The sequence below is a fragment of the Loxodonta africana genome, chromosome 1, assembly GCF_030014295.1.
Source record: "Loxodonta africana isolate mLoxAfr1 chromosome 1, mLoxAfr1.hap2, whole genome shotgun sequence".
NCBI classification, from domain to species: domain Eukaryota; kingdom Metazoa; phylum Chordata; class Mammalia; order Proboscidea; family Elephantidae; genus Loxodonta; species Loxodonta africana.
This window is the reverse complement of record NC_087342.1, coordinates 149,261,216-149,287,381: the sequence shown is the minus strand read 5'-3', so window position 1 is coordinate 149,287,381 and position 26,166 is coordinate 149,261,216. Positions and strand designations below refer to the sequence as shown.

Here is a 26,166-nt window from a genome sequence, read left to right as displayed (position 1 = left end):
AGTATACTGTTCTTTCTAGTTACCTCACAGGATTACATTAAAGACCAAACAGATGTGAACTGCCTGAAACACATGGAGAACGCAAGCCAAGCCCCCCAGAGTGTTAAAAGACATAGCAAGATATGACTCAGAACAGTTGGGTTTAAAAGTCAATTTTTTTTCCAGGAAGCTTCTTTTAATGGTTCCTGTGACTCAACCCTACTGTTATTTACATAGTTTGTGCTACAATTATTGACCCATGAAAGTGTGTGTAAGCTGTGGTGGCTTTTCTGAAAAACTATTTGTCAGACATCTACATTAAGCTTAAAACAGTACCCATATCACCTTCTACATGTTTCTCCTTATTTTCCCTTCGTAAGAATCAATATGACATTATAAGCAGGGCAAAGGCTTGTTAATAAAACAAAAGCATAGTCAAAGATTACAGTGAAGAACTATATCCCTCTTCAGCTTACAAGTCTTCCAGTGGCTTCCCATTGCTCTCAATAATAACATGATATAATATGAATATAAATATAATAGTTTTACTGTACATGGTACAGAGCAGCACAGTCCAAAACAACTTTCTGCAATAATAGAAATGTTCTATATCTGTGCTATCCAATATGTTAGCCCGGTACATGTGGTTATTCAGCACATTCGATACAGTGCCAACAGCTAGTGGTTAGTGGTTACTGCACTAGATCACACAGCTCTAGAATTTATTTTTGCCAAATACACCATCATGTCTTGCAATTACTTGCAATCTAGGCAGTCCTTATTAAGCAGTCAATATGATCACACACACATTACTTTTCATTCTCATTTTTCATAACTCTTCCTGTTACTCTACTTTCTGATTATACTGGTTATTCAATTTCATTAATATTACATTTTACGTTTATCCGCTGGGCCAAAGCACACGCTCTTCTTTTACAACAGCTCCCCCACCCCATCCTTTGCCTGACGAACTTTTACTCAGTTTTCAGGTATTGGCTAAAATCTCACTTTCTCAAAGGGGCCTTCCTTGACCACCACACCCCCTCAAAAACTTTTTTTAGGTTCTTCCTATCCTTTTGTTCTCTCAGAACTTCTTTCTTGTTAACACTTATGACAATTTGTGATAACCATTTTAAATGTGTAGGTTCAATGCCTTTTCTGAGGGTAGAAACTGGGTCTATTTTGTTTAACACAGTATTTCGAGTGCTTAACGGAGTGCTTAGCGCACAGCAAATATTTATGAGGGAAAAAAGAAGACAGACTGGAATACATCCCGGGACATCCCACTTCCACAAACCAGAAATTAAAAATCCTCCTAGCCAGACGGCTAAGGCAGTTTCCGTGTCCTCACTCCCTCAAGCAAAATAAGTTGGCCTCAACCGGACCTGGGTAGACGCCTCAGTTTGGTCCGCAGCTCCCTCCCCATCAGCCGCAGAACCGAGGCCTACGTAACCTCCGTTTCATCCCTTCTCCACAGGGAATGAGACAGTGACGAAACCCCACTGGCGCCAGCCCCCACGTACCTTGGACACCGAGGAGGTAGCCATGGTTTCACCGGACCGCGGGATTCCAGATGCACTCAGGATTTCCCGCGCGCCCTCGCGGCAGAAGGGCAGAGGTTAGAGGCGGGCCATACGAGTCTTTGATTGGCTGATATCGTCCCCCGGGGCGGGCTTCCGGCGCGCGGAGGCGTGGCGTCCAGGAGAGGGCGGGGCGAAACGCCCAGGCAGACCTACAGGAAGAGCCTCTGTGTAACAAGACATGGCGTGCAGTTTCCGCAGGTCCATCGCTTCTCAGGTACGAACTCCGGAGCGAGCGGGAAGAACGAGCTTCCCCGCGGAGCCCGACCCCGAAGTCCTTTCACCGCAGCGGATCGCTTCTCAGTCAGTTAGAGGGCCGCTAACCTCCCTAATCTTGTTTGTTTCTCTCGCGTCCTTCCCCTTCTCTGGAGCTGCTGGAGCTTGCAGAGGCAAATCCGTAGAGAGGGACAGGGTGAAAAGTAAACCTTGAAAGACGTGTGGATTTTGTTCCTCCCCACCGCACAGCTTTGCATCCTTTACTTGGATGGGAAGTTATTAGACCATAATTAGGTCTTATAGTAGTGTTCCTTGTTGTTAGGTGCCTTCGAGTTGATTCCGACTCACAGCGATCCTACGTACGATAGAAAAAAACGCTGCCTGGTTTTGCTGTCCTCACAATCATTGTTACCTTTGAGCCCACTGTTGCAGCCACTGAGTTAGTCCATTTCGTTGACCCTCTACTTTAGCAAGCATAAAATTTTTTAATGTCCTCCAGGGACTGGTCTCTCCTGATAACTGTCCAAAGTACGTGAGGCCAAGTCTCACCATCCTTGCTTCCAAAGAGCATTTTGGCTGTACTTTTACGAAGACAGTGAAGTTGCTAATGGCTGTAAATATCCATTTGAAAGGATCTAATTTAAAAGCTGATTACTTCTCTTGCAGCCTTTGGCAGCATGTCCTAGCATTATTTTTATTAACTCCAAAGGTACATGAGACCCTGTTTTTTATTCAGAACCGTATTTCAACAACTAATAAGAAGGGATGAAAAACTGCAACAAAAGTCTGCAGTTCATCAGAAAGAAATTTTAAAACTCATCGGCCACCTATGGAATTTTACAAGGGAACTCCCTCTCCTTTTTTATTAATGAATATAGTTTGCCTGGCATAAAATTCCCCTTAGTTCATTTTTACAGTGTTTCTGAACATTTGTGAGGAAGTCCCTCTGCCTTTTATTAGCACAATGGTATGCACATGTTGTTGTTAGGTGCCATCGAGTCGCTTCCAGCTCATAGTGACCCTACCTACAACAGAATGAAACACTGCATGGTCCTGTGCCATCCTCACATTGTTATGCTTGAGCCCATTATTGCAGCCACTGCGTCAACCCATCTCAATGAGGTCTTCCTCTTTTTTGCTGACACCCTACTGTACCAAGCGTGATGTCCTACTCCAGGGACTGGTCCCTCCTGATAACATGTCAGAAGTGTGTAAGAAGTCTCACCTTGCTCACCTCTACTAAGCATTATGGTTGTATTTCTTCCAAGACAGATTTGTTTGTTCTTTAAGCAATCCAGGGTATATTCAATATTCGTCCTCAACACCGTCATTCAAATGCATCAATTCTTCTTTGGTCTTCCTTATTCATTGCCCGCTTTCACGTGCATATGAGGCAATTGAAAACACCACGGCTTGGTTTAGGCACACCTGAGTCCTCAAAGTGTCATCTTTGCTTTTTAACACTTTAAAGAGGTCTTTTGCAGCAGATTTTCCAGTGCAATACGTCTTTTGATTTCTTGACTCCTGGTTCCATAGGCATTGATTGTGGATCCAAGTAAAATGAAATCCTTTACAACTTCAATCTTTTCTCCATTTATAATGATGTTGGTTATTGGTCCAATTGTGAGGATTTTTGTTTTCTTTATGTTGAGGTGTAATCCATACTGAAGGCTGTGATCTTTGATCATCAGTGCTTCAAGTCCTCTTCACTTTCAGCAAGCAAGGTTGTGTGACCTGCATATCGCTGGTTGTTAATGAGTCTTCCTCCAATCTTGATGCTGCCTTTTTCATATAGTCCACCTTCTCGGATTATTTGCTCAGCATACAGATTTAAAAAGTATGGTGAAAGGATACAACCCTGACACACACCTTTCCTGATTTTAAACTGTAGTATACGTGCAATTATATAGATATAGTACTTCATATACAGTCCATGTGCCAATTTTGCCCTTTTTTTCAATAATGTTTTGAGTTTTTTTTCTAGTACAGGATCACAAATTTTCGTGTGATTGCATGTATACTGGTGCCTCCAATTCCTTTTTAGGCTCTGAACCATGAATGCAAGTGCCTGCTGCTGCCATTCCCCAACCCCCCACAGGCTTGGGTTTCTGCTTTCTCTGGTCTGCTAATTTAGTAGCACTTCCCATCTGTTTTCCATCTTCAAAATTTTGTTGCTTTCATCTTCTCCAGTATTTGACTTGTGGGTTTATGCTGGTTTTTATTCATTTGCTTTCACTTTATATGGATTTTAGTAAGAAGTGACTATAATCCCATGTATTCTCTCCCATATGTAATCGGGAATTTCTATTTTATAGCTTTAATACCAGTTACTAGTATTACTTTACCTGAATTTTTACTTTTAAATGTATTAAAGATTTGCTGTTGTTATTGTTAGGTGCTGTTGCGTTGGTTCCAGCTCATCTCACTCATAGTACATGAGATGAATTCTTGCCATCCTCACTTCTAAGGAGCATTCTGGCTATACTTCCGAGACAGATTTCACCAACACCATAATTCAAATGCACCAATTCTTTTTCAGTCTTCCTTATTCTTTGTCCAGCTTTCATATGTATCTGAGGTGATTGAAAGTACCATGGCTTCGATCCAGGTGTACCTTAGTCCTCAAAGTGTCATCTTTGCTTTTCAACATTTTAAAGAGGTCTTTTGCAGAAGATTTGCCCAATGCAATATGTCGTTTGATCTCTTGACTGTGGCTTCCATGGACGTTCACTGTGGATCCAAGTAAAATGAAATCCTTGACAACTCAATATTTTTACTGTTTATCATGATGTTGCTTATTGGTCAAATTGTGAGGATTTTTGTTTTCTTTATGTTGAGGTGTAATCCACAGTAAAGGCAATAGTCTTTGATCTTCATCAGGTCCTCTTCACTTTCAGCGAGCAAAGTTGTGTCACCTGCATATCTCTGGTTGTTAGTCTTCCTCCAATCCTGATGCCATGTTCTTCATATAGTCCAGCTTCTCAGATTATTTGCTCAGCATACAGGTCGAGTAAGTATGGTGAAAGGATACAACCCCGACACACACCGTTCCTGATTTTAAACAATGCAGTATCCCCTTGTTCTATTCAAATGCCTTCTTCTTGGTCTATGTACAAGTTCCATATGAGCACAATTAAGTGTTCTGGAATTCCCATTCTTTGCAATATTATCCATAATTTGTTATGATCTACACAATTGATTGCCTTTGTGTAGTCAGTAAAACACAGGTCAACATCTTCCTGGTATTCTCTGGTTTCAGCCAAGGTCCATCTGACATCCATAGTGATATCCCTTGTTCCACATGCTCTTCTGAATCCAGCTTGAATTGCTGACATTCCCTGTTAATGTACTGCTGCAGCCACTTTTGAATCATCTTCAGCAGAATTTTACTTTTGTGTGATGTTAGTAATACTGTTCAATGATTTCCACATTCTGTTGGATCACCTTTCTTTGGAATGGGTGCAAATACTGATTTGCTACACTGTAAAACAACTCAGCAGCAATTTTAGGTGTTTGCCACTTGCAGATTTGGGCCTTAATCTAATGCTGTTTGATTTTTCTTGGTGTTGGACTAAATGTTCTGATTACACTGAGATTAAATATCTCTTTATTTACAGTATATTTTGGCTCAGTTGAGGACTATTAGCGCCAACAAACTGTCACATGTACACTTGATATTGACCAAAAACATTGGAATTTTTTTTTTTTTTTAACCAAGTTCAGTAGTACTTAACTGAACATGAATTTTGAACAATAGATCAACAATTCTCTTTCTCTGTTTTTTGTTTTTAGCTTTCCAGGGTGTTGGATCTTCCACCGGAAAACTTGATCAAGTCAATATCTGCAGTTCCAGTTTCCAAGAAAGAGTTAAGTATAATGTTTGTAACCGTCTAACCTGTTGCTGATTTTGTTGATAGGCAGAACAAACAGGAAAAAAAAAAACAAAACACAAAATTTGCTATCCTTCAGGTTATAAAAAATATATATATCCTTCAGGTTATAGAATAGATAATTCCTGAAATTAACCATAAGATGTGACTGTGTATATTCAACCTTTTTTTCATTGACTTAAATAATAATAATAAAATCTGTATTTTAGATGTGGCAAATTATATTAGTATTCACATATTAATTGTTTTGATGCTTGTTTATGTTAGTGATTATAATTATGGCAAAATAAGAAAAATTAGAGTTAAGGTTGGCATTTAACAACAAATAATAGAACTGGAATTTTTCCTGAACTAAAATTGCAGTTGGAATCTCAGGTTTTTTGAGGAGATCTTAAAGACTACTATCCAATGCTTGAATACTGTTACACCATTTTTCTCTAGGGTTTTTGATTTTGTTTTTCCTTCTTATTTCACTTTTTTCTTGAGGACTCCCAATAATAGAGAACTAGTGGTTACCCAGAAAAGACTACCTATAACTCGTAGTTCCTTCCTTGGATGTGGGGAGATATCTGTATCTTTATGAGTTTGGTCATTCTAATTCATATTAGTTTGCCATTTGGGTAGAAAAACTTCAGTAGTTGGATAAAGTGTCCTCTCAGTCAATTAATAATGACTAGAAGTTAACCAGATAGGAGAATTTGAGCCCTAAGCTTGGAGAAGATGTAAAGAATAATTATCAGTACCCTTATGTCAGTGTACATTATCCCCTTAACTTTGTCAGGACTTTAAAGTGGAATAGAATGAATACCCTTATTCCCAGAAGAGGACAAAGAAATAAGTGGAAAAGGAAGAGAAAGTCTACATTTGACAGGGTATACCTGGCCTTGTAGTAAAAGAGAGCGCTTGCAAAATGGCTTGCTGATACTTGTATGTTGAGTCTAAGAACAGAGGCAATCACTGACCAAGGGGGCCTCATAATTATATGTAAATTGAGGTAACATTCCAAACCAGTTACCTGTTTTGTAAAATCTACAAAAGTCATTCTGTGTGCTAGGGAGAATATCTCAGTTTTACTCGTTTTATGTTTCAAAGGTTTTCAATAAGCTGAATTATCTTGGTCCATCTTGTGAATAAAATATCCTTTACCTTCTTGGAGCTCCTTTGGAAGCTCCACCTTAATAATCTGAAATACTAAGACTTTGGCCTGTAGAAAATAAATTTGCAGGAGGGCTCAAAATTTTTCTGGGCTATAATCTAAAATTCTGCATTTTAAATTTGCTTGAAGGATCCGCTACTATTTTGCCATAAGGAACCCTAGTATTCTTTATAGTACTAAAGGCAAGTTATCTGGTCTACATTTCTAACTTTATTCTAAAATACTATTAAGTTGCAGGAGAATTAAGAAATATTGTTTTTGTTAATATGGCTTATTTAATATATAAATCAATTTTCTCAAGTCTCCTAATTCTCTTAATTAAATTTTCAACTATAGTGAAATTCCTGTATAATACTGATTTAGTAAACAGAATTACCATATTTTATGCAAATATCACACTCCTTACAAGTTTTTTTGCCAGCTGCACGACGCCTTCCAGCATTATTTTCATATTTGGGCGCGCTACTCGGGAAAATACTATAATGACTTTGTTATAAACCAGTAATACTGAAGGCTATGTGTGGATTTCACAGTAACACACACCACCACAGCAACTCCTCAAATGTAGTAAGAAAGTAGTTAATTGCTTTTTAAACGTATTTCTTAAGATAATAAACAGTATGAAAGTTGAGAGAATAATGAACCCCTCTGTACCCATCACCCACCGTCATCAACCAACACACGGCCAGTTTCATTTCATCTATACTCCTACCCATTCTCCTTCTCCACATTGGGTTGTTTTGATGGCTACTGCATCTTACAGCCAAGTTTTAATGTCTTCTTAAAGGTTTTTTTAAAAATTAATTTGTTTTTTCTATCACAAAAGCAAAACAGATAATCTCCTTAAGAAAATTCAGGAAACTGTGAAGAATAAGAAGGAAAAACAGTTCCCAGTAATCTTACTACAGTAAGACAACTGATACTAACAGTTGGTATATCTTATTTTATTTTTGTCTTTGTATATGTTTTGCAGCCTTTAAAAAACAGTTTCCTAAATAGCTATAAAAACTGCTCAATGTATGGTTTTTTTTTTTATCCTTTTTCACTTCACATCTTTTTTTTTTTTTGGTAACTATCACTGTTAGTAGTGGCTAAATATTCTAACATTAACCCTGTTCATGGACATTTAGGTTGTTATCCGTTCAGACTTTATACATAATTCACATACAAGAATCACCTCTTTTAATAGTGCAGAAGTTCCTTGTAGGTTTATAATCAAAAGCTCTCAAAAGGGAAAACTGGGATGAAGGTGAAGTCCGGTTGATGCGCACTTCCCTGAAGCGTTTACCTCTCTCTTAGGGCTTTCTTTTCTGAAGCCTTTCTTACTGGCAAATAACCCATCACATAATTTCAGAATTTATGTTTTACATATTCCTAGATGAACAAATTGTTGTTAATCATTGTTACTAGACCAAAAGGTGACTTTTTTTTAATCCTCTTGCCACTGAACCGATCGGAAATATTTGTGATTCTATTGACATAATAAATTTTAAAAATTTGATTATACTAGTATGTTATTCATGTCCAGAATAAAATTATAGATGCCATCCTAATATCCATAATTTTTTAAAAACTATCCAAAGAAAATCATTTGGACTGTTACGTTTCCTGAATGTTTGAGAGGCATGCTCTCTCATGCTTGTGGTCAAATTAAACCTTTTTTAAAGTATTCTAACTATGTTTTAAAAGTCATGATCTAATCTTTGGTATATTGAAATCTTTATAATTTTAATTAATATTGTTATATAGGGCTTACTTTTAATTTAATTTTATTTATTTAAATATCTGTGTGTTCGTGTGCTACTCTATCCTGCTTTGTGTGTTATTCCCATCTCATTAAACTAATTTCTTCAGTTCCCACTTTATTTATTGGTACAGCTACTTGACTAAACTATCAGAATCCTTTGGTAAGAATGAATACGATAAATATATTCAAGCTTTATATGAATTTCTGCAATTAATTTTTAGAAAATTGAATTGTAATGTCTTGGTTAGCGAATAATCTGAGAAAAGTAACAAAGGGTATAGTTTGCCTGCCAAGCCAGTGTGTGAAGAAGTACAGACAGACTAATTCCCCAGGAATCAATACTGGTCTTATTTAATGTTTTTATTTAACATTAGAACTAGAATTAGTATTATTTAACCAGGACTTGACTTACCAGTAACTCTGTGAAGTAGTTACCAACATCATCACCACTTTACTGAGGTCCAAAGAGGGCAAGCAGCATGCCGAAGACCATGCACATACTGATTGGTAGGTGGATTTGGGTCAGTAGTCGCAGCTTAAATGTCAGGAAATGAGTTCGGGTTGGTAAATGCAATTCACGCTACACTGCTAGATACTGGATTAAGACTCAGGATGATTCTTAATGGTCATCATAGAGTAGGTTCTTTAATGTGATGTTAAGCAGAAGCCACACAAGATATTTTAGGCATATCCCTAAATTTCAGGAGTGACATGAAAGAAGTCACTTATGCCCCCTCCAAAATATGCCCTTTTGTTCCAGTGACAGATGGGCTAGACAGACAATGGATCAACCCACTTATTCTGCCGGTAGAGTCTCATTCCCTGGCTCCTTATTAAACATCAGGAGGTGTTCAGTAATAGGTCAGTATAGGTAGTTAAATATAGATGTTTATAGATTGAGTTCAAAAAACTTTTTTTTACACCTTAAACTATTTCACCTCTCCAGAAGTATTTATAGAGAAAAATGTAATGAGCACTCATGTGCTTATTTTCCATCGTTGTCAGGTCTTTTCCCCAAATTCACTTCAGTTTTTTTTGCAGTGGAGAGGGCACAATCTTGATTCTTTTTTTTTTTTTTTTTTAAATAAAACATGGATACTGTTGAAGCTACCTGTATACATACTGATTCCATTCCCCACCGTTTTTGCCTAAAAATAGAAATAACTGCTATTATGAAGCAAATGATTGTTTTTATTAATTGGTTGCTTTGTGTTTGTTTCTCTGTTGCTTTGTTTTTGCACTGTTTCATCCTCAACCCAATGAAAAGGACAAATGGCAGTGGCTAAAGTGTCTCTTTAGTGAACTACTGAGTATTAAGAATAATATTCTTTTTCTTATGTTGAAGATTTAAATCGTAGCATTTTAAAAATATCTGGCTTTGTTTTAGAGATATAAATGGTCACTTGAAGGGACCTTGAAATAGGGAAGTATTATAGAAGAGTTCAAGAAGTGTAGGTGGTTTTTTTTTTTTTTTTCCTTAGTCTTTTTATTAGCCTGTAGTAGAGTTTTGTTTAATTAACTTGTCAGACATCAGTTTTCACATCTATAAAATAACTGTTGTACCTGTCTCACAGAGATAACATAAAGCTAGTTAGGTAATAGAAGAGGAAGAATTTTATAAAATGATAAAAGATAACAGTTCTAAATAAATAAAAGGTTTTATTTCTAATTTCCTTGCTTTTTTATTTTCAAAGCATACCACCTTCTAATAAAATTGTGTTGATGTGGAGAACCCCAAGTGATTAAAATCTTTTGTTATGCTAATAATATTTTAAGGTAACAACAGCTTTTTTCCATTTCAATGCCTGTCTTTAGAGAAGAAGCTGATTTTCAGCTTTCTGTGGATTCTCTATTGGAAAACAAGAGAGACCATTTAAGACCAGACATTCAAGATCAAGCCAAGAGACTGGCAGAGAAGGTACCTTAGCACTATTATGTCTTTTTGACATTATAATAAACCTATTATTTTAAAGAAAAATACTCTGCAGGCTATCTCAACCATAATAATGAATTTAATAGTGTTTCTTTGTTCAAGACACCTTGGAAAATGTCTAAATTCGTTTTAGCCCTGTACTGTAAGGTTTTAGGATGGTTTTTCAAATTAGTTATAAAGGATTCCTCTTGAGCTGACATTGTTCAATTTGTTGATTAACTACTTAAAGGAGGACTGAAGTGTTAATTAAGTTTACAGATTGAAGCTGGATGGACTTCTGGATTTAGGAGAACAAGCTTGGTAAATTAGAGCAGTGGGTTGCAATTTTTTAAATGAGTTTCTGAGAAGATGAACTTTAAAATATAAAAAGAAATGATTAGATGTAAATAGAATCATGATTGCAGAGAAGAGGTGGTTAGATGATTTAATAAACCTCTTTCTAATTTCTCTGATGGGTTTGGCAGCTAAAAGAAGAATTGAAAGGATTGTATACAATGGCCAAATCTAAATCGTTCATGTTACATCATCAGAAAAGGCAGATGTTGGGTAAGGTCATTTTGATAGGTTTACGACATCTGGGTACGCTGAAGAATTGGAGCAGCAAAAGTCAGTATCTTAGGAAATGACATTTAATTAATGAAAGAGTATAATAAAGGAGCTTTGGTAGCTGAATAAATATTTATGTGATCGCAAAAATCACCACATACTTTTATCAGGAAGTATACCAGGAGTAGAGTTATTTCTAATTAAAATGTTTAGACCCTTTACCAGATCTCTTGTGAATTCTCAAAAATAAAGAGTAGTGGCTCTTCAGTGGCAACAGGGATCTCTTCAAGTTCCCTAGGTTTATCAGGTACTTTGAGCATCTAGTAGATTAAAAACTGAAGGTATATGCATAGAAGACAGTATTTAAATTATTTACATGTTGGTGTAAATGCTTTAGTGTAGGCTTCACATAGTGTCTTGTCCTATGACTCTGAAAGATAGGTAAGATACAAATTGTTCACTGCTTGTCAGCATAGGCAGGGCAGGGGATAGAATGATATGCTCTTTCTTCTATGTTAGATGAAGAATCTGAGGAGAGGGAAGGAGGAAGAGAGACTCTTTGAATGCAGAACAGTATTCTAGTCAGGAAAAGAGGAAATTGTGTTTAGAGGAACGGGACTGAAGAGGCTAGCTAAAGTCCAGTTGCAGATATATTGACTGCAAGAGAAGATTCACCTGCTGCCTTCGAAAGCTGTTTTTATCATATTACAACTACGTATCTCATTAGGCATATTTTATAACATACATGTTTTACTTGATTTGTTGTCTTTTCAGCTCAAATGTGATACAGTGGTGAGTGAAATCAGCACTGGTCAAGGGACTGTAAATTTCAAAATAAACAGAGAGCTATTAACAAAGGTAAGAATGAGTTATATTCCAGCCATCATGCTTTCACTGTCTCTTTAGCCGTGGTGGTCTTCCTGTAGCTCTTGAACTCATTGTGTCTCCTCTTACCTCAAAACCTTTACACACGCCAATGCCTCGGCCTGGAGTACCTCCCCAAGGTAAGTCCTTGTCCTTCAGCTCTTGATATTTCCTTTCTGACCCCCACATTTATATGTTCTCTCACAGAGTACTGTGTGTCTCTCCTTTGAAGAACTTATCACAGTTACTGTTTTGCTTTTTTTTTTGACAATTTCCTAAGTCAAATCATGGCCCGAGCAGGGACGCTATTTAGCTAGTGACAGCTATGCCAAACAAAAATCACATTAACAAATTCTAAGCTTAAAAAAATGATTTGGAAATTACTACAATGATTTGATGAATGATTTGTATTATAATATATACCCTTTGTTCATTATTTATGTGTGTGTATGAATTTTTTTTTTTAGGTTATTTCAAGAATAAAGGAAAATATATTAATTTTTTCTGTATTAATTTATATTTTGTATCGATCACTGAATATTTTAATACCATGCTGCCTGTAGAATAGATAAGGAGCCCTGGTGGCACAGTGGTTAAATCCTCAGCTACTAACCAAAAAGTGAGCAGTTGTAACCTACCAGCCACTTTGTGGGAGAAAGATGTGGCAGTCTGCTTCTCAAAATATTACAGCCTTGGAAACCCTATAGGGGCAGCTCTGCTCTGTCCTGTAGGGTCGCTGTGAGTTGGAACTGACTCAGCAGCAGCAGGTTTGGTTTTGGTTTGGCAGAATAGATGGAATAGGGATTATTAGCCCTGTTTCATATTTATCTTTTCCATAACTTTTTATCATGTAAATTTTAAAACATACAGAAAAGCTGAAAAAACAGTACAGTGGACACTCAGATACTCATCACCTGGATTCAACAATCGTTAACCTTTTGCCATAATGTCTTTCTTTGTACATGTATGTTTTTGAGTCATTTGAAGGTGAGTTGCAGCCATCATAACTTCACTCCTAAACATACAGCCTGTATTTTCTAAAAATTAGGAAATTCTCTCACATACTCAATACCATTTTTGTGCCTAAGAGAACTCAATAGTTTTAATTAAATTAGTATTTGATTAATGCCTATTGCCTTTTATGCTCTAATTTCCATGAGGGCTTATAATGTGTTTATCTTAGCCTCCTAGCACAGTGCCTGGTATGTAGTAGGTGCTAGATAACTTATTTGTTGAATAAATGAATGGACTCTGTATTGAAAACAAGAAAAATGTTAGAAATGGTTTCTGCTCTCCGGTAGCCTGTAATTGTTGGAAGCATAAAATGTATATAGAAGAAGCCATAAGCAGCTCCTTATTTTAATAAAACAAAAAATACTGGAAACTTATGGCTTATACAATAGGCGTAAGAAAGTTCAGAGATGGAGAAATCAGGATGGCCTAGAAGGATTGGGGAAATCGCAGAGAGGAGTTGAGTCTCACTTCAGCGAAGCCTTGAAGGACAGATAATCCTGCAGTGGTACCTGGCCTTTTGTTGAGAGTTTCATCTTAACTGAATTCTATAATTTATCACAATGCAGGCTTTAGTCTGTTACTTTAAGAAACAAAACAAAAACCACATGTATCGTGTAGATCAGGCTTAGTAAATGCTGCAGACTTGAAAATAACTATAAGGCCAAAATTTTTAATTATTTTGCTTCTTGCCAAGGTTATACAGCTTACAGACGTTGGCCCATCAACCCTATAATTCCCCTGAAGAAGAGTTATTAGTATTCTATGCTTGTCTCTGGATCTTTGAACTTTTCTCCTATTTTCACTCTTTACATCAAGGTAAATTAGTTAACCCAAAATCAGCCACAAGGACAAGAAGAACAGATGTTTTGACCTTGTTAAAAAGTGCCTACAACCTGCTGAGCTTTTGATAATATTTTATGTCAGCTTAGGGAACCAGGGAATCTAATTTTCCATTTTTAAATAAGTGACTCTTTCTTCTAATTGCTGTCTCAGTTTTTATGGAAGTAGAAATGCAGTTCCCCAAAGTGTGCTCCAAACTTCTGGCCACTTGATCAGCAGAAATATTCCTTTCTTTTCCCTACCCCTGAGATCGGGAAATGGACTCCGGTAGACAGAGTTTAGCCTTTATAGCCAGCTTAGCTGAGAGACATGTGGTCTCTATTTTGAAGTGAGGCACATACTTAATATTTTAAAATTACAATGGCTGTGAATTTTCGTGCTTTATTAAACTTCACAAACTATAGAATTTTCTCTGGTTTAAGCATGCCCACTAGCTTGTTTATTAAAAATCTGCCTAAATCCTTCTGAATTTTCAGATCACATCAAGAAAAAAATTCAACCCTTCCTAGAACTATTCTGAAAACTTTTTTTCTTTTTTGAACATTTAAAAGTTCTCAGCACTAGGATGTAACCGGTGTTCTATGTCCAGTACTCCTCAGGCAGATAATTATTAATTTGGCATTGCTTCTACATGCTTCGCCTCCCATAGAATATATCTCTTCATGCACTGCAAACTGAATTATTAGCACTGGTAGCACCAGTGGTGATTAAATGTTAGCTTAAGCTTGGTTCACTAATAGTGGTTTAAAATGTCTTCACACAGATCATTCTCAGAGTTAGTAGATTGTTCGTAAAAGATTGTATATCCAGTCAGAGGAAACCCTGGTGGCGTAGTGCTTAAGCTACATCTGCTAACCAAAAAGTTGGCAGTTTGAATCCACCAGGCGCTCCTTGGAAACCCTATGAGGCAGTTCTATTGTGTTGTATAGGGTCGATATGAGTCAATCGACTCGAAGTCAACTGGTTTGATTTTTAATTTTTTTTTTTAAATCCGGTCAGAATGAAATTAAAAGCAGTAGGAACTACAAATTTCTGGGGCTAGATAATAAATTTTTCAAAGCTAGAAATTGATGTGATCCACTTATTTTTAAAAAGTGAAAAACTTGTTTTGGTAGAAAACCTCCACCTATTAGTAGCTTGCTGACTTTCAAGAGAAACTGTAAGCTGAGCGTTAGCTAACTCAGTTAAGAAGGGTTGGGGAGACATGAGCCTAACCAAATAGAAAAAAATGTAAACAAAACCCTGTTTCTTAGGTGTACCTCAGAAATACATAACGAATAACATCATTTTATTCCACATGCATTTTTTCATTTGCCAAATTCAACCTTGCATGCTCTACAAAAATTACAGAAAGGCAGAAAAAAAGATACTAATTTAAACAGTTCCAGTTTTGCTCATTATTTCATTGACTGTTTTATGCCCATAGGCAGTAGATACCTTTCAAGCTAGGTGACTGAACCCACAAAAACAATGTGTGAATGATTTTAAGTACTTTTCAACTATTGATCAAAGAATTGACCAGGCCAGGTAGGTAGTGATAGCATCCCTAGAAATCCTCATAAGAACCATAGAAAAATATTGATCAATGAAGAGTTAGATTAAATGATAAAAATCATTCACAGAAAAAGATGATGGAAGTAGACAAACAGAAGGTATCAGCCATTTTGGAATATTTGTTAATTGTTCCTGTTCTCAAGAGGAATGTTCAGTTTCTCTCCGTTAAGAATGGTGTTTTCGCTGTTGGTTTTGTATGGATGCCCTTCATTATGTTGAGAAATTTCCCTTCTATACCTATTTTATTTAGAGCTTTTATCAGGAGTGGGTGTTGGACTTTATTGAATGTCTTTTCTGTGTCAATTGAGATGATCATGTGATTCTTTTATTTATGTGGTGGATCACGTTGATTGATTTTCTAATGTTGAACTATCCTTGCATACCTGGTATGAATCCCACTTGGTCGTGGTGGTGGTGGTTTTTTTTTTTTTTTTTAAACGCCGAATTTTACTGGCTAGAATTTTGTTGAGAATTTTTGCCATTTATATTCATGAGAGATATTGGTCTGTAATTTTCTTTTTTTGTGTGTGGTGTCTTTGCCTGGTTTTGGTATAAGGGTTATACTGACTTCTGGGAATGAATTTGTAAGTATCCCTTCATTTTCTATGTTCAGAAATAGTTTGAGTAGTACTGGCGTAAGCTCTTCTCTGAATGTTTGGTAGCAGTAAAGCAATCTGGGTCATGGTTTTTTTATTGTTGTTGTTGGGAGTTTTGTTTTTTTAATTACCTTTTCAGTCTCTTGTTGTGAGTCTGTTCAGATTTTCAACGTCATTTTGTGTTAATTTAGGTAGGTAGTTTGTTTCTACAAATTTGTCCATTTCTCCTAGGTTTTCAAATTTGTTGACGTACAGTTTTTTATGGTACTGTTATGATCCCTTTTATTTCTGTTGGATCTGTTGTTATGGCTCCATTTCATTTCATATTTGGATTATTTGCATCCTCACCTGTTTTTCCCCCACATGTCTGTCAGCTTGTCGTATTGTGGGGGCTTTCATGTTGCTGTGATACTGGAAGCTATCCCACAAGTATTCAAATACCCGGAGGGTCACCCATGGCGGACGGTTTCAGCTGAGCTTCCGTACTAAGATAGACTAGGAAGGATGCAGCAGTCTCCTTCTGAAAAGATTTAGCCAGTATGAATAGCAGCGGAATATTGTTTGATATAGTGCCAAAAGATGAACCCCTCAGGTTGGAAGGCACTCAGAAAACTAGGGAAGAGCTGCCCCCTCAAGTAGAGTCGACCTTAATGGCGTGGACGGAGTCAGGCTTTTGGGACCTTCATTTGCTGATGTGGCATGACCAAAATGAGAAGAAACAGCTGCAGACATCCATTAATAATCGAAACATGGAATGTACAAAGTATGAATCTAGGAAAATGGGAAGTTGTCAAAAATGAAATGGAATGCATAAACATTGATATCCTAGGCATTAGTGAGCTGAAATGGACAAGTATTGGCCATTTTGAATTGGACAATCATATGGTCTACTATGCTGGGAATGACTACTTGAAGAGGAATGGCATTGCATTCATTGTCAAAAGAATGTTTCAAGATCTACCCTGAAGTACAATGCTGTCAATGATAGGATAATATCCATACACCTACAAGGAAGATCAGTTAATACAACTATTATGCAAATTCACACACCAGCCACTAAGGCCAAAGATGAAGAAATTGAAGATTTTTACCAACATCTGCAGTCTGAAATTGATTGAACACGCAGTCAGGATGCACTGATAATTACTGGAGGTTGGAATGCAAAAGTTGGAAACAAAGAAGAAGGATCAGTAGTTGGAAAATATGGCCGTGGTGATAGAAACGATGCCGGAGATTGCCTGATAGAATTTTGCAAGACCATCGACTTCTTCATTGCAAATACTTTTTTTCGCCAACGTAAATGGTGACTATACACATGGACCTTGCCAGATGGAATACACAGAAATCAAATTGACTACATCTGTGGAAAGAGATGATGGAAAACCTCTATATCATCAGTCAGATGATATCTGGTCAACGTTCAGCCATTTTAGGAGGTACCATATGAGCAGGAACCAGTGATACTGAATGAAGAAGTCCAAGCTGTGCTGAAGGCATTGGTGAAAAACAAGGCTTCAGGAATCGACAGAATACCAATTGAGGTGTTTCAGCAAAGAAATGCAGCGCTGGAAGTACTCACTTGTCTATGCCAAGAAATTTGGAAGACAGCTACCTGGCCAACTGATTGGAAGAGATCTGTATTTATACCTATTCCCAAGAAAGGTGATCCCATCAGATACGGACATTATCGAACAATATCGTTAATATCACATGCAAGTAAAATTTTGCTGAAGATCATTCAAAAGTGGCTGCAGCAGTATATCCACAAGGAACTGCCAGAAATCCAAGCTGTTTTCATAAGAGGACACAGAACCAGGGATATCATTCCTGATGTCAGATGGATCCTGGCTGAAAGCAGAGAATACCAAAAAGATGTTTACTTGTGTTTTATTGGCTATCCAAAGGCTTTTGACTGTATGAATCATAACAAATTATGGATAACATTGCAAAGAATGGGAATTCCGGAACACTTAATTGGGCTCTTGAGGAGCCTGTACATAGATCAAGAGGCAGTTGTTCGAGCAGAACAAGGGGATACTGCATGGTTTAAAATCAGAAAAGGTGTGTCAGGGTTGTATCCTTCCACCATACCTATTCAGTCTGTAGACTGAGCTAATAATCCGAGAAGCTGGACTATAAGAAGAAGAATGGGGCACCAGGATTGGAGGAAGACTCATTAACAAGTTGTGTTATGCAGATGACACAACCTCCCTTGCTGAAAGTAAAGAGGATTTGAAGCACTTACTAATGAAGATCAAACACTACAGCCTTCAGTATGGATTATACCTCAACGTAAAGAAAACAAAAATGCTTACAACTGGGCCAATAAGCAACATCACGATAAACGGGGAAAAGATTGAAGTTGTCAAGGATATCATTTTACTTGGATCTACAATCAACACCCATCGGAGCAGCAGTCAAGAAATCAAAAGACCGATTGCACTGGGCAAATCTGCTGCAAAAGATCTCTTTAAAGTATTGAAAAGCCAAGATGTCTTCTTGAACACTATGTTACTCCTGACCTAAGCAATGGTGTTTTCAGTCGTCTCCTGTGCGTGTGAAAGCTGGATGATGAATAAGGAAGACGGAAGAATTGATGCCTTTGAATTGTGGTACTGGAGAAGAATATTGAATACACCATGGACTGCCAAAAAAATGAACAAATCTGTCTTGGAAGAAGTATGACCAGAATGTTGCTCAGAAGCAAGGATGGCGAGACTGTGTCTCACATACTTTGGTCATGTTGTCAGGAGGGATCAGTCCCTGGAGAAGAACATCATGCTTGGTAGAGTGTCAGCAAAAAAGAGGAAAACCTTCAATGAGATAGATTGATACCGTGGCTGCAGCAGTGGACTTAAGCATAACAACGATTGTAAGGATGATGCAAGACCAGGCAGTGTTTCTTTCGTTCTGGTTGCTGTGAGTTGGAACTGACTCAATGGCATCTAACAACAAACAGCAACAACTGTTTTTCTTTCTTCAATTTGGCCACTGGTTCGTCAATTTTGTTGATCCTTTTAAAGAACTAACTTTTGGTTTTGTTGATTCTATTTTTCTATGCCCTCATTTATTTCTGCTCTGATCTTTATTATTTCCTTTCTCTTGGTGGCTGTGGGCTTCTTTTGCTCTTCTCTGTTTGTTAGAGTTGTATAGCTAATGTTTTGATTTTGTCCCTTTTTTGATGCGTGCATCTGTTGCTGTAAATTGACCTCTGAGCGCTGTCTTTGCTGTGTCCCAAAGGTTTTGGTATGATGTGTTTTCACTCTTGTTTGAGTCTAGGTATTTTTTTATTCCATCTCTGATTTGTTTTATTACTCAGTGGTTTTTAAGCAGGGAGTTATTCAGTTTCCATGTAATTGATTTTTTTCCCTTGCTTTTCTTGTTGTTAATTTCTACTTTCATGGTGTTGTGATCAGAGACGGTACTTTGTATTATCTAAATATTTTGGATTTTGTTGAGGTTTGCTTTGTGACCTAAGATGTGGTCTATCCTGAAGAATGTTCCATGTGCATTGGAAAAAATACGTACTTTGCAGCTGTTGGGTGGAGTGTTCTATATATGTCTATGAGTTCAAGTTGGCTGATTGTGTCCTTTAGATCATCTGTATCTTTGTTGAATTTCTTCCTAGATGGTATGTTCTTTACTGAGAGTGGTGTGTTGAAGTCCCCTATTGTTATTGTGGAACTGACAATTTCATTTTAGTGCTGTTAGAATTTGTTTTATGTATTTTGGAGCCCTGTCATTGGGTAGGAAACCCTGGTGGCATAGTGGTTAAGTGCTACGGCTGCTAACCAAAGGGTTGGCAGTTTGAATCTGCCAGGCGCTCTTTGGAAACTCTATGGGGCAGTTCTACTCTGTCCTATAGGGTCGCTTTGAGTCAGAATAGACTTGATGGCACTGGGTTTGGTTTTGGTCATTGGGTACATGAATGTTCATTATAGTTATGTCTTCGTGATGGATCATCCCTTTAATCATTATATAATGCCCTTTTTTTGTCTTTTATGGTGGATTTTGTTTTAAAGTCTATTTTATCTGACATTAGTATGGCCACTCCTGCTCTTTTTTGGTAGCTGTTTGCTTGATATATTTTCTTGCATCCTTTGATTTTTTAAATAAATTTGTGTCTTTCTTAAGTTTTATCTCCTGTGGACAGCACTTTGATGAATCCTGTGTTTTTATCTGTCCTCTCACCCTGTGTCTCTTTATGGGTGCATTGAGACCATTGACATTCAGTGTAATGATTGATAGGTGTGAATTTATTGCTGTCATTTTGTGGCGCTGATATTTTCTTTGTTCCCCTTACTCTCTCCTGTGCTGAATTTCTTTTGTTTGTGGGTTTGTTTGTTTTCATTTCCTTTGTTTTTGTAGATTTTGTTTTTACTGAGACCTTGTTTTTCTTCTTTATTTTGATGAGTAGGTTTGTTAACTGTCTTTGTAGTTACCTTGAAATTTACCCTTATCTTCCTAAGTTTGAACCAGTCTTTTATTACTTGGTATCACTTTGCCTTCCTCTCCATTAGAAAGTTCTATACTTACACCATTTATTCTCTCTTTTATTGTTCTGACGTTGTTGTCATTTACAGACTAATTTCTGTGGTTCCCTGTTGTAAATCTTTTAGTTTTGATTGATCCTTGAGAATTCATTTCCTAGGTTAGTATCTGGCTGGTGCAGTCTTGTGTCCTAGATTGAGGCTGTCACCTGATGTTGTTTGTTCTCAGACTGAAGAACGTCCTTTAATAATTCTTGTAAGTTTGGTTTGGTTTTTATATATTCCCTTAATTTCTGTTTATCTAGAAATGTCCTAATTTCACCATCATATTTGAATGAGAGTTCTGTGGGATATATTACTTTTGGTTGGCAGTTTTTTCCTTCCAAGGTTTTGTATATGTCATCCCATTGCCTTCTTGCCTGCATGGTTTCAGTCAAGTAATCAGAACTCAGTCTTACAGTTTTCCCTCTGTATGTGACTTTTTGTTTTTCTAGAGCTCCTCTCAGGGTTCTTTGTCTTTGTTTTAAGTGAGTGCCATTATGATATGCCTTTGTGATTTTCTTTTGGAGTCTATCCTGTGTGGGGTTTGTTGAGCTTCTTGGATGGTTAGCTTTTCATCTTCCATGATATTAGGGAAGCTTTCTGTCAGCAGTTCTTCCGTGATCTTGTCTGTGTTTTCGTTTTCTCCCTCTGTTCTGGAACTCTGATCACTCACAGATTTTTGCTTTTGATTGTATTCCATGTCATTCTCAGGGTTTCTTCATTTTTGTTTGTTCATTTTTCTGATTTTTCACCTAACAAAGTGGTATGCAGTTATTTGTCTTCAAGTTCACTGATGCTGTCTTTCATTGTTTCAGATCTGCTCCTCACACCTATGACACTCTCCATTTCTGAAATCTTATTGTTTATCTTTTGGATTTCTAATTGCTCTTTTTGTATGATCTTTAGTTGTGAATTTATTTTGACATTTTGTTCCTGTATTATTTTCCTGAATTCTTCTATTGTTTTGCCTGTCTTTTCTATGATTTTGTCTATGTTTTCCTCATTTTTGTCTGCTTTTTCCTTCGACTCTTGGATAGTTCTGAATATAGAGTTCCAGTGCCTTTTCTTCTACTGGAAAGTCATCTGGTGTTTTATTTTGGACACTACTGGAACCATCCTGTCTTGTTTCTTTATATGTTTTGAAATTATCTGCTGTCTTGAAGACATTCAGTAGTTATTTTCTTTGTTTATTGATTGTAGATTTGTTTGTTTCATCCTGTTTTTTTGTTTTGTTTTGTTTTATTTGGTTATGTTTGAGCAGGCAGGCTGCAAGTTCTTTGTTGTTTGCCTGTGTGTGGGCACAATACTTCTCACCACCTTTTCCAGTAGGCAGGGCCAATTGCTCAGCTATGGTGCAGCAGGGCAGGTCCAGTGGATGCTCTGTCTCCTGCTGGGAGCTCCATGAAGCTGCTTTTCTGTACTCCCTGTCTTCTGATCTCCAACAGGAGTCCAAGATGGCCAATCCGTGCTGAGTTAGCTGATTAGAGAGCTCCACTCTGTAGCTCTCCTTGCTCTCTATTATCTATCAGTTTCTTACTCCTTTCAGTGCTTGGTTGAGTTCTTTATCTCTTCATTTGATGCTTAGGATTCTTGCACTGATGTTTGACTCTGTTTTACTTGCTTTTTCAGGTCTTTGCTATGGAGGGACACCATAGTGCTTCTGTCTGTAGTGCCACGTTGGCTCTACCTCAGGAATTAGAGCTTTTAAGATAGTCTTTTATTGAAGATACTTTTTTGTGTGTGTGCCAGAGAAATAAGTGAACCTACGGTCATTTGCTAAAGAGAATTCAAAAATTTTTCCATTAACCATCCATTACATAAAAAGAAATAGAAAGTAAACAGGTTGATAGACCTTAAATTTAGAATAATTTGAATATTGATTCCTTCTCACTAATATTTATCTCCTTGCTTCCAATCATTTTGTCACCAGTCATCTTTCAGTAGTTAAAGCGCTCAGCTGCTAACTGAAACGTCAGTGGTTCAAACCCACCAGCCAGTCCACGGGATAAAGATGTGGCAGTCTGCTTCTGTAAAGATTACAGCCTTGGAAGCTCTGTGGGGCAGTTCTACTCTGTCCTATAAGGTTGCTATCAGAATCGACTTGACAGCAGCTAGTTGGTTTTTTTTTTTTTTTTTTTTTTTTAGGTTAATGTAGGGTAAGCACTATTCTATTTAACATCTATCTATATGTTGTATTAGTCCCTTTTCTGTTTTTCCTACTGCGTGGTGGGAATGAAGAGAATATTCATCTTCTCTGTGTCCCTGGGGATATACTTTTTCTGAACCTCAGTTTTTGTATCTGTTAAATGGGAAATACTGCCCATCTTAGAAGATCGTGAAGCTTTAAGAAAACACAGAAGCACCTAGTCTCAAACCTAGCAGTTTGTAATGCTTCTTGAATATTGGTTGTTTTGTATTGTTTTGTTGCCTGCTCAGTTTAGTGATCATCTTAAGCAATTCTTATGTTAATAAAATTCTTCACATCATAAACTACATTTTTTTAGGACTCAAATTCCAGTGTGTGAAGCTAAGCCACTGTAAGAGTAAATATGAGGTTATCATAGTAATTCGAAACCCTACACTATAAAAAACTGCATCATCACCGTTAGCAAAATAAAGTAAGAATTTTGTGAACTATAATACTGTTAATAACTAGAAACCTGGAATATGTTTTGTAAGTTTCTGTGAGATTTTCTTGTTTTTTAATTAAATGGCCAGTAGACATTTGTATTATAATTTTTTACTTGCCTTCTACCATTACTTGTGATAATTAGTTTCACAGAAGCAGCAGCATCATGTAGTAGTTAATGGATACTGCTTCTGATCTTGTTGTTACTCTTTCCTGTGAGACTTTTGACAGTTACTTAGCCTCTCTAAGCTTCAGTTTCCTCATCTGCTAAACATCTACAGCATCAGTTATTACATTAATAGACATGAACATGTAAAAGGGCCTAGGACCGCCAAAGATGTTAACCCTTGTTATTGCTACTCTGACTGGCCTTAGTAACAGGAGAACACGGTGGTGGAGGTGGTGGTGCTATTGCCGCCACTGCTGTAAAATTCTCATTTCTATAAATTAGTATTAGCAAATTAAAACCAAAACCAAAAACCCATTGCTATCAAGTCGATTCCTACTCATTAGCGACCCTGTAAGAACAGAGTAGAACTACCCGTAGGGTTTTCAAGTCTGTAAATCCTTACAGAAGTAAACTGCCACATCCTTCTCCCATGGAATGGCTGCCGCGTTCAAACCACCAACCTTTTGGTTAGCAGCTGAGCGCTTTAGCCACTGCACTACCAGGGCTCCTCCTCTTACTCTTACTGTCCCTTAAATGACTCAGCAAGGAAATAGGTAGTGATTGGTGGATCAGTGATGGGTATAGAATTCAAGAATAATACTGTTTGCTCTTTCTTGAACCCAAGATTTAATTAAGAAAAAAGGCAGACTCCTTAACATGGCAGCCCCCTGACTTGGAGACCCAGGAACAATGTTAAATTGAGATTCTAGAACAGACAGAACAAATAGGTTTCATTTTACATGCCCACTGTGACCTGGTCATAGTGGCTGCCTGGATTAGCAAATTAGCAACATTTAGTTCCCAATAACAAAGTAATTAAGAAAAATTGCAGTTTTTTCCAGTCACTAAATCTCATACTTTTACATTTTAGACAGTGTTACAACAAGTAATCGAAGATGGTTCAAAATATGGATTAAAAAGTGAACTTTTCTCTGATCTTCCCCAGAAGAAAATAGTGGTTGAATTCAGGTGAGTACCTACCCTTCTTGTGTGTTGGCTAATCAAGCTGGCTGGGCAGCTGAGGGTTTTTTCATTATCTTCTGGGGTCTCACTGAATTACACATGGAAAAATTGAAATCCATTGAGGGATCATAGTCTTTAGTGCCTGTCATCCAGTGTCTGAAAAAGCAGTTTTATATATATTTTTTCTGGTTTTTCTCATGGTTTAAAAGCAGAAGGGTAAATCTAGTCCCTGTCACTCTATCTTGGCTGGTAGTGGAAGAATACTTGCTGTTTAACCCTTTAGAAGGACATTTACTTTGTTTTCAAATGATTAAGTGAACATCCTTGTGGTTTCATAATTTCACAGTTATGTACATAAATCTATGAGATCAAGTTTTAAAATTATAAGACCCTTAAAAAGGGAATATAACAAGGCTTTGGAGTCAGATGACCAAAATTTAAGCTCTGACTTTACTGCTTTTAGTTAACTACATTCAAGTTAATTTATCTAATTTTTTTGTATTGAAAAAGTTACAAAATTTTCTAACATACACAAAACGGAGAGAATAGTATAATTAACCCCCAAATGCTCATCACCCAGATTCAAGATAAACATGTTGATTGAGTAGTTGGAGTGATGAATCAGGTTTCTCATTATTTTGGAAAGTTTTATGCATAAATATTTTACATTTTAATTTCTGATACAGTAAGTATTGATACATATTATCCATATAAACAAAATTTCCTTGAGATCCTTAGTAAGATTTGAGAACCACTGGACTGAACTTAGTTCCCAGTAATCTACATTGTTTACATCAAATCAGTATTTCCAGATTTCTTCATCTTTCTGTAATATTTAAGTGTATCTGCTTCATAAGTGTACCACTTCTGTGCATGGTACATCCTCATGACCCACAGGTTCAATTTCACTAAAGAGGATTCTTTCTGAGTTCTGTTTTATCTTTGTTCTAAATTTCTAATTTTTAACTTAGCTTTGCCCTAAATTACCTTGGCCCCCAATTAGGTTAAACTATGGAGGCATGACCTAGTTCATTTTTAGAACTGCTTTTTTTTTTTGTAACAGAAAAGTAACATTTGTAATTTGTTGCAGTTCACCTAATATTGCCAAAAAATTTCATGTTGGACATTTACGTTCTACCATCATAGGTAAGTGTCATTAGTTTCACATAAAATACTAAACATGGAATTGGGGCAGTCTTTGATAATGCAATCCAATGGTTTAATGCTTAAATGACAAAAAAAAAAAAAACTTCAAATTGATGTGAGCCTTGTGCTAACTAAATATTACATGAAATGGGAAAAAAATGGTTTAGAAATGGACAAAAGAATTTAGTTCCAAAACAGAAAGATTAAATCAGGGAATCAATTTTAACTGGCCTGTATGTTACGATTTTATCTTTATAAAAATATGTATACATATGGAGAAGAACTGAAAGATGTAAAAATGAAAGTAGTTATGTGGGAATTATAGTAATTCCCCCAACTTTTTTGTGTAGATTTTATATTAGAAAAGAAACTCAGTCTCAGTTGTGAGTACTAACTGAAACATTTAAGACTGAAATTAAAATGACGCTATTCTAATAAAGACTGATTCCTGTAGTATATCATAGCTATAATGCTTCAGTGTATTATGTGTTCATGACTTTTGTTTACTTAAAACACGCATGTTATGTAGTAGTGCAATTTAAAAATTGAAATTAAATTTTTATAATGTTAGAATTGGAAGGAACTTTGGAGGCCAACTCACATAATCTGTCTTCTGTTTGTAGGAATCTGTATATTGCATACTTGAGAGAAAGTCATTTACCTTAAATTTGAATAATTTTAAGAATTGGAAAGATTGGTACTCTGTAGCATAGATTATTATTGAACTGGGGTCAGTTCTTAGTGTTAACAAAGTTTTCAAGCAGTATTTTAAGAGTGGAGAAGACAGAGCGTGATGAAAAAAAAGTGGTGCA

At 36.8% G+C, this 26,166-nt stretch overlaps 2 protein-coding genes across 7 annotated transcripts in view; one reads left to right on the top strand and one right to left on the bottom strand.

Annotated features, from left to right (window-relative positions):
- Positions 1-1,607, bottom strand: part of ORC3 (origin recognition complex subunit 3) — a 93,699-nt gene extending 92,092 nt beyond the window's left edge. For 3 of the 5 annotated variants that reach the window (XM_023543941.2, XM_003404357.4, XM_010586338.3), the window contains exon 1: positions 1,503-1,606. In XM_023543941.2, coding sequence (XP_023399709.1) covers positions 1,503-1,526 — 24 coding nt within the window. In that variant the 5' untranslated portion in view covers positions 1,527-1,606. Of the gene's footprint in view, positions 1-1,502 lie in introns of all 5 variants that reach the window. The other 2 variants (XM_023543936.2, XM_023543945.2) reach the window with 1 other exon arrangement.
- A 62-nt stretch (positions 1,608-1,669) lies between these two features.
- Positions 1,670-26,166, top strand: part of RARS2 (arginyl-tRNA synthetase 2, mitochondrial) — a 57,566-nt gene continuing 33,069 nt past the window's right edge. For both annotated transcript variants that reach the window (XM_064288854.1, XM_003404358.4), the window contains exons 1-6: positions 1,670-1,776; positions 5,568-5,641; positions 10,384-10,486; positions 11,822-11,905; positions 24,117-24,214; positions 25,299-25,354. In XM_064288854.1, the coding sequence (XP_064144924.1) occupies positions 1,741-1,776; positions 5,568-5,641; positions 10,384-10,486; positions 11,822-11,905; positions 24,117-24,214; positions 25,299-25,354 (451 nt within the window). In that variant the 5' untranslated portion in view covers positions 1,670-1,740. The remainder of the gene's footprint in view (positions 1,777-5,567; positions 5,642-10,383; positions 10,487-11,821; positions 11,906-24,116; positions 24,215-25,298; positions 25,355-26,166) is intronic.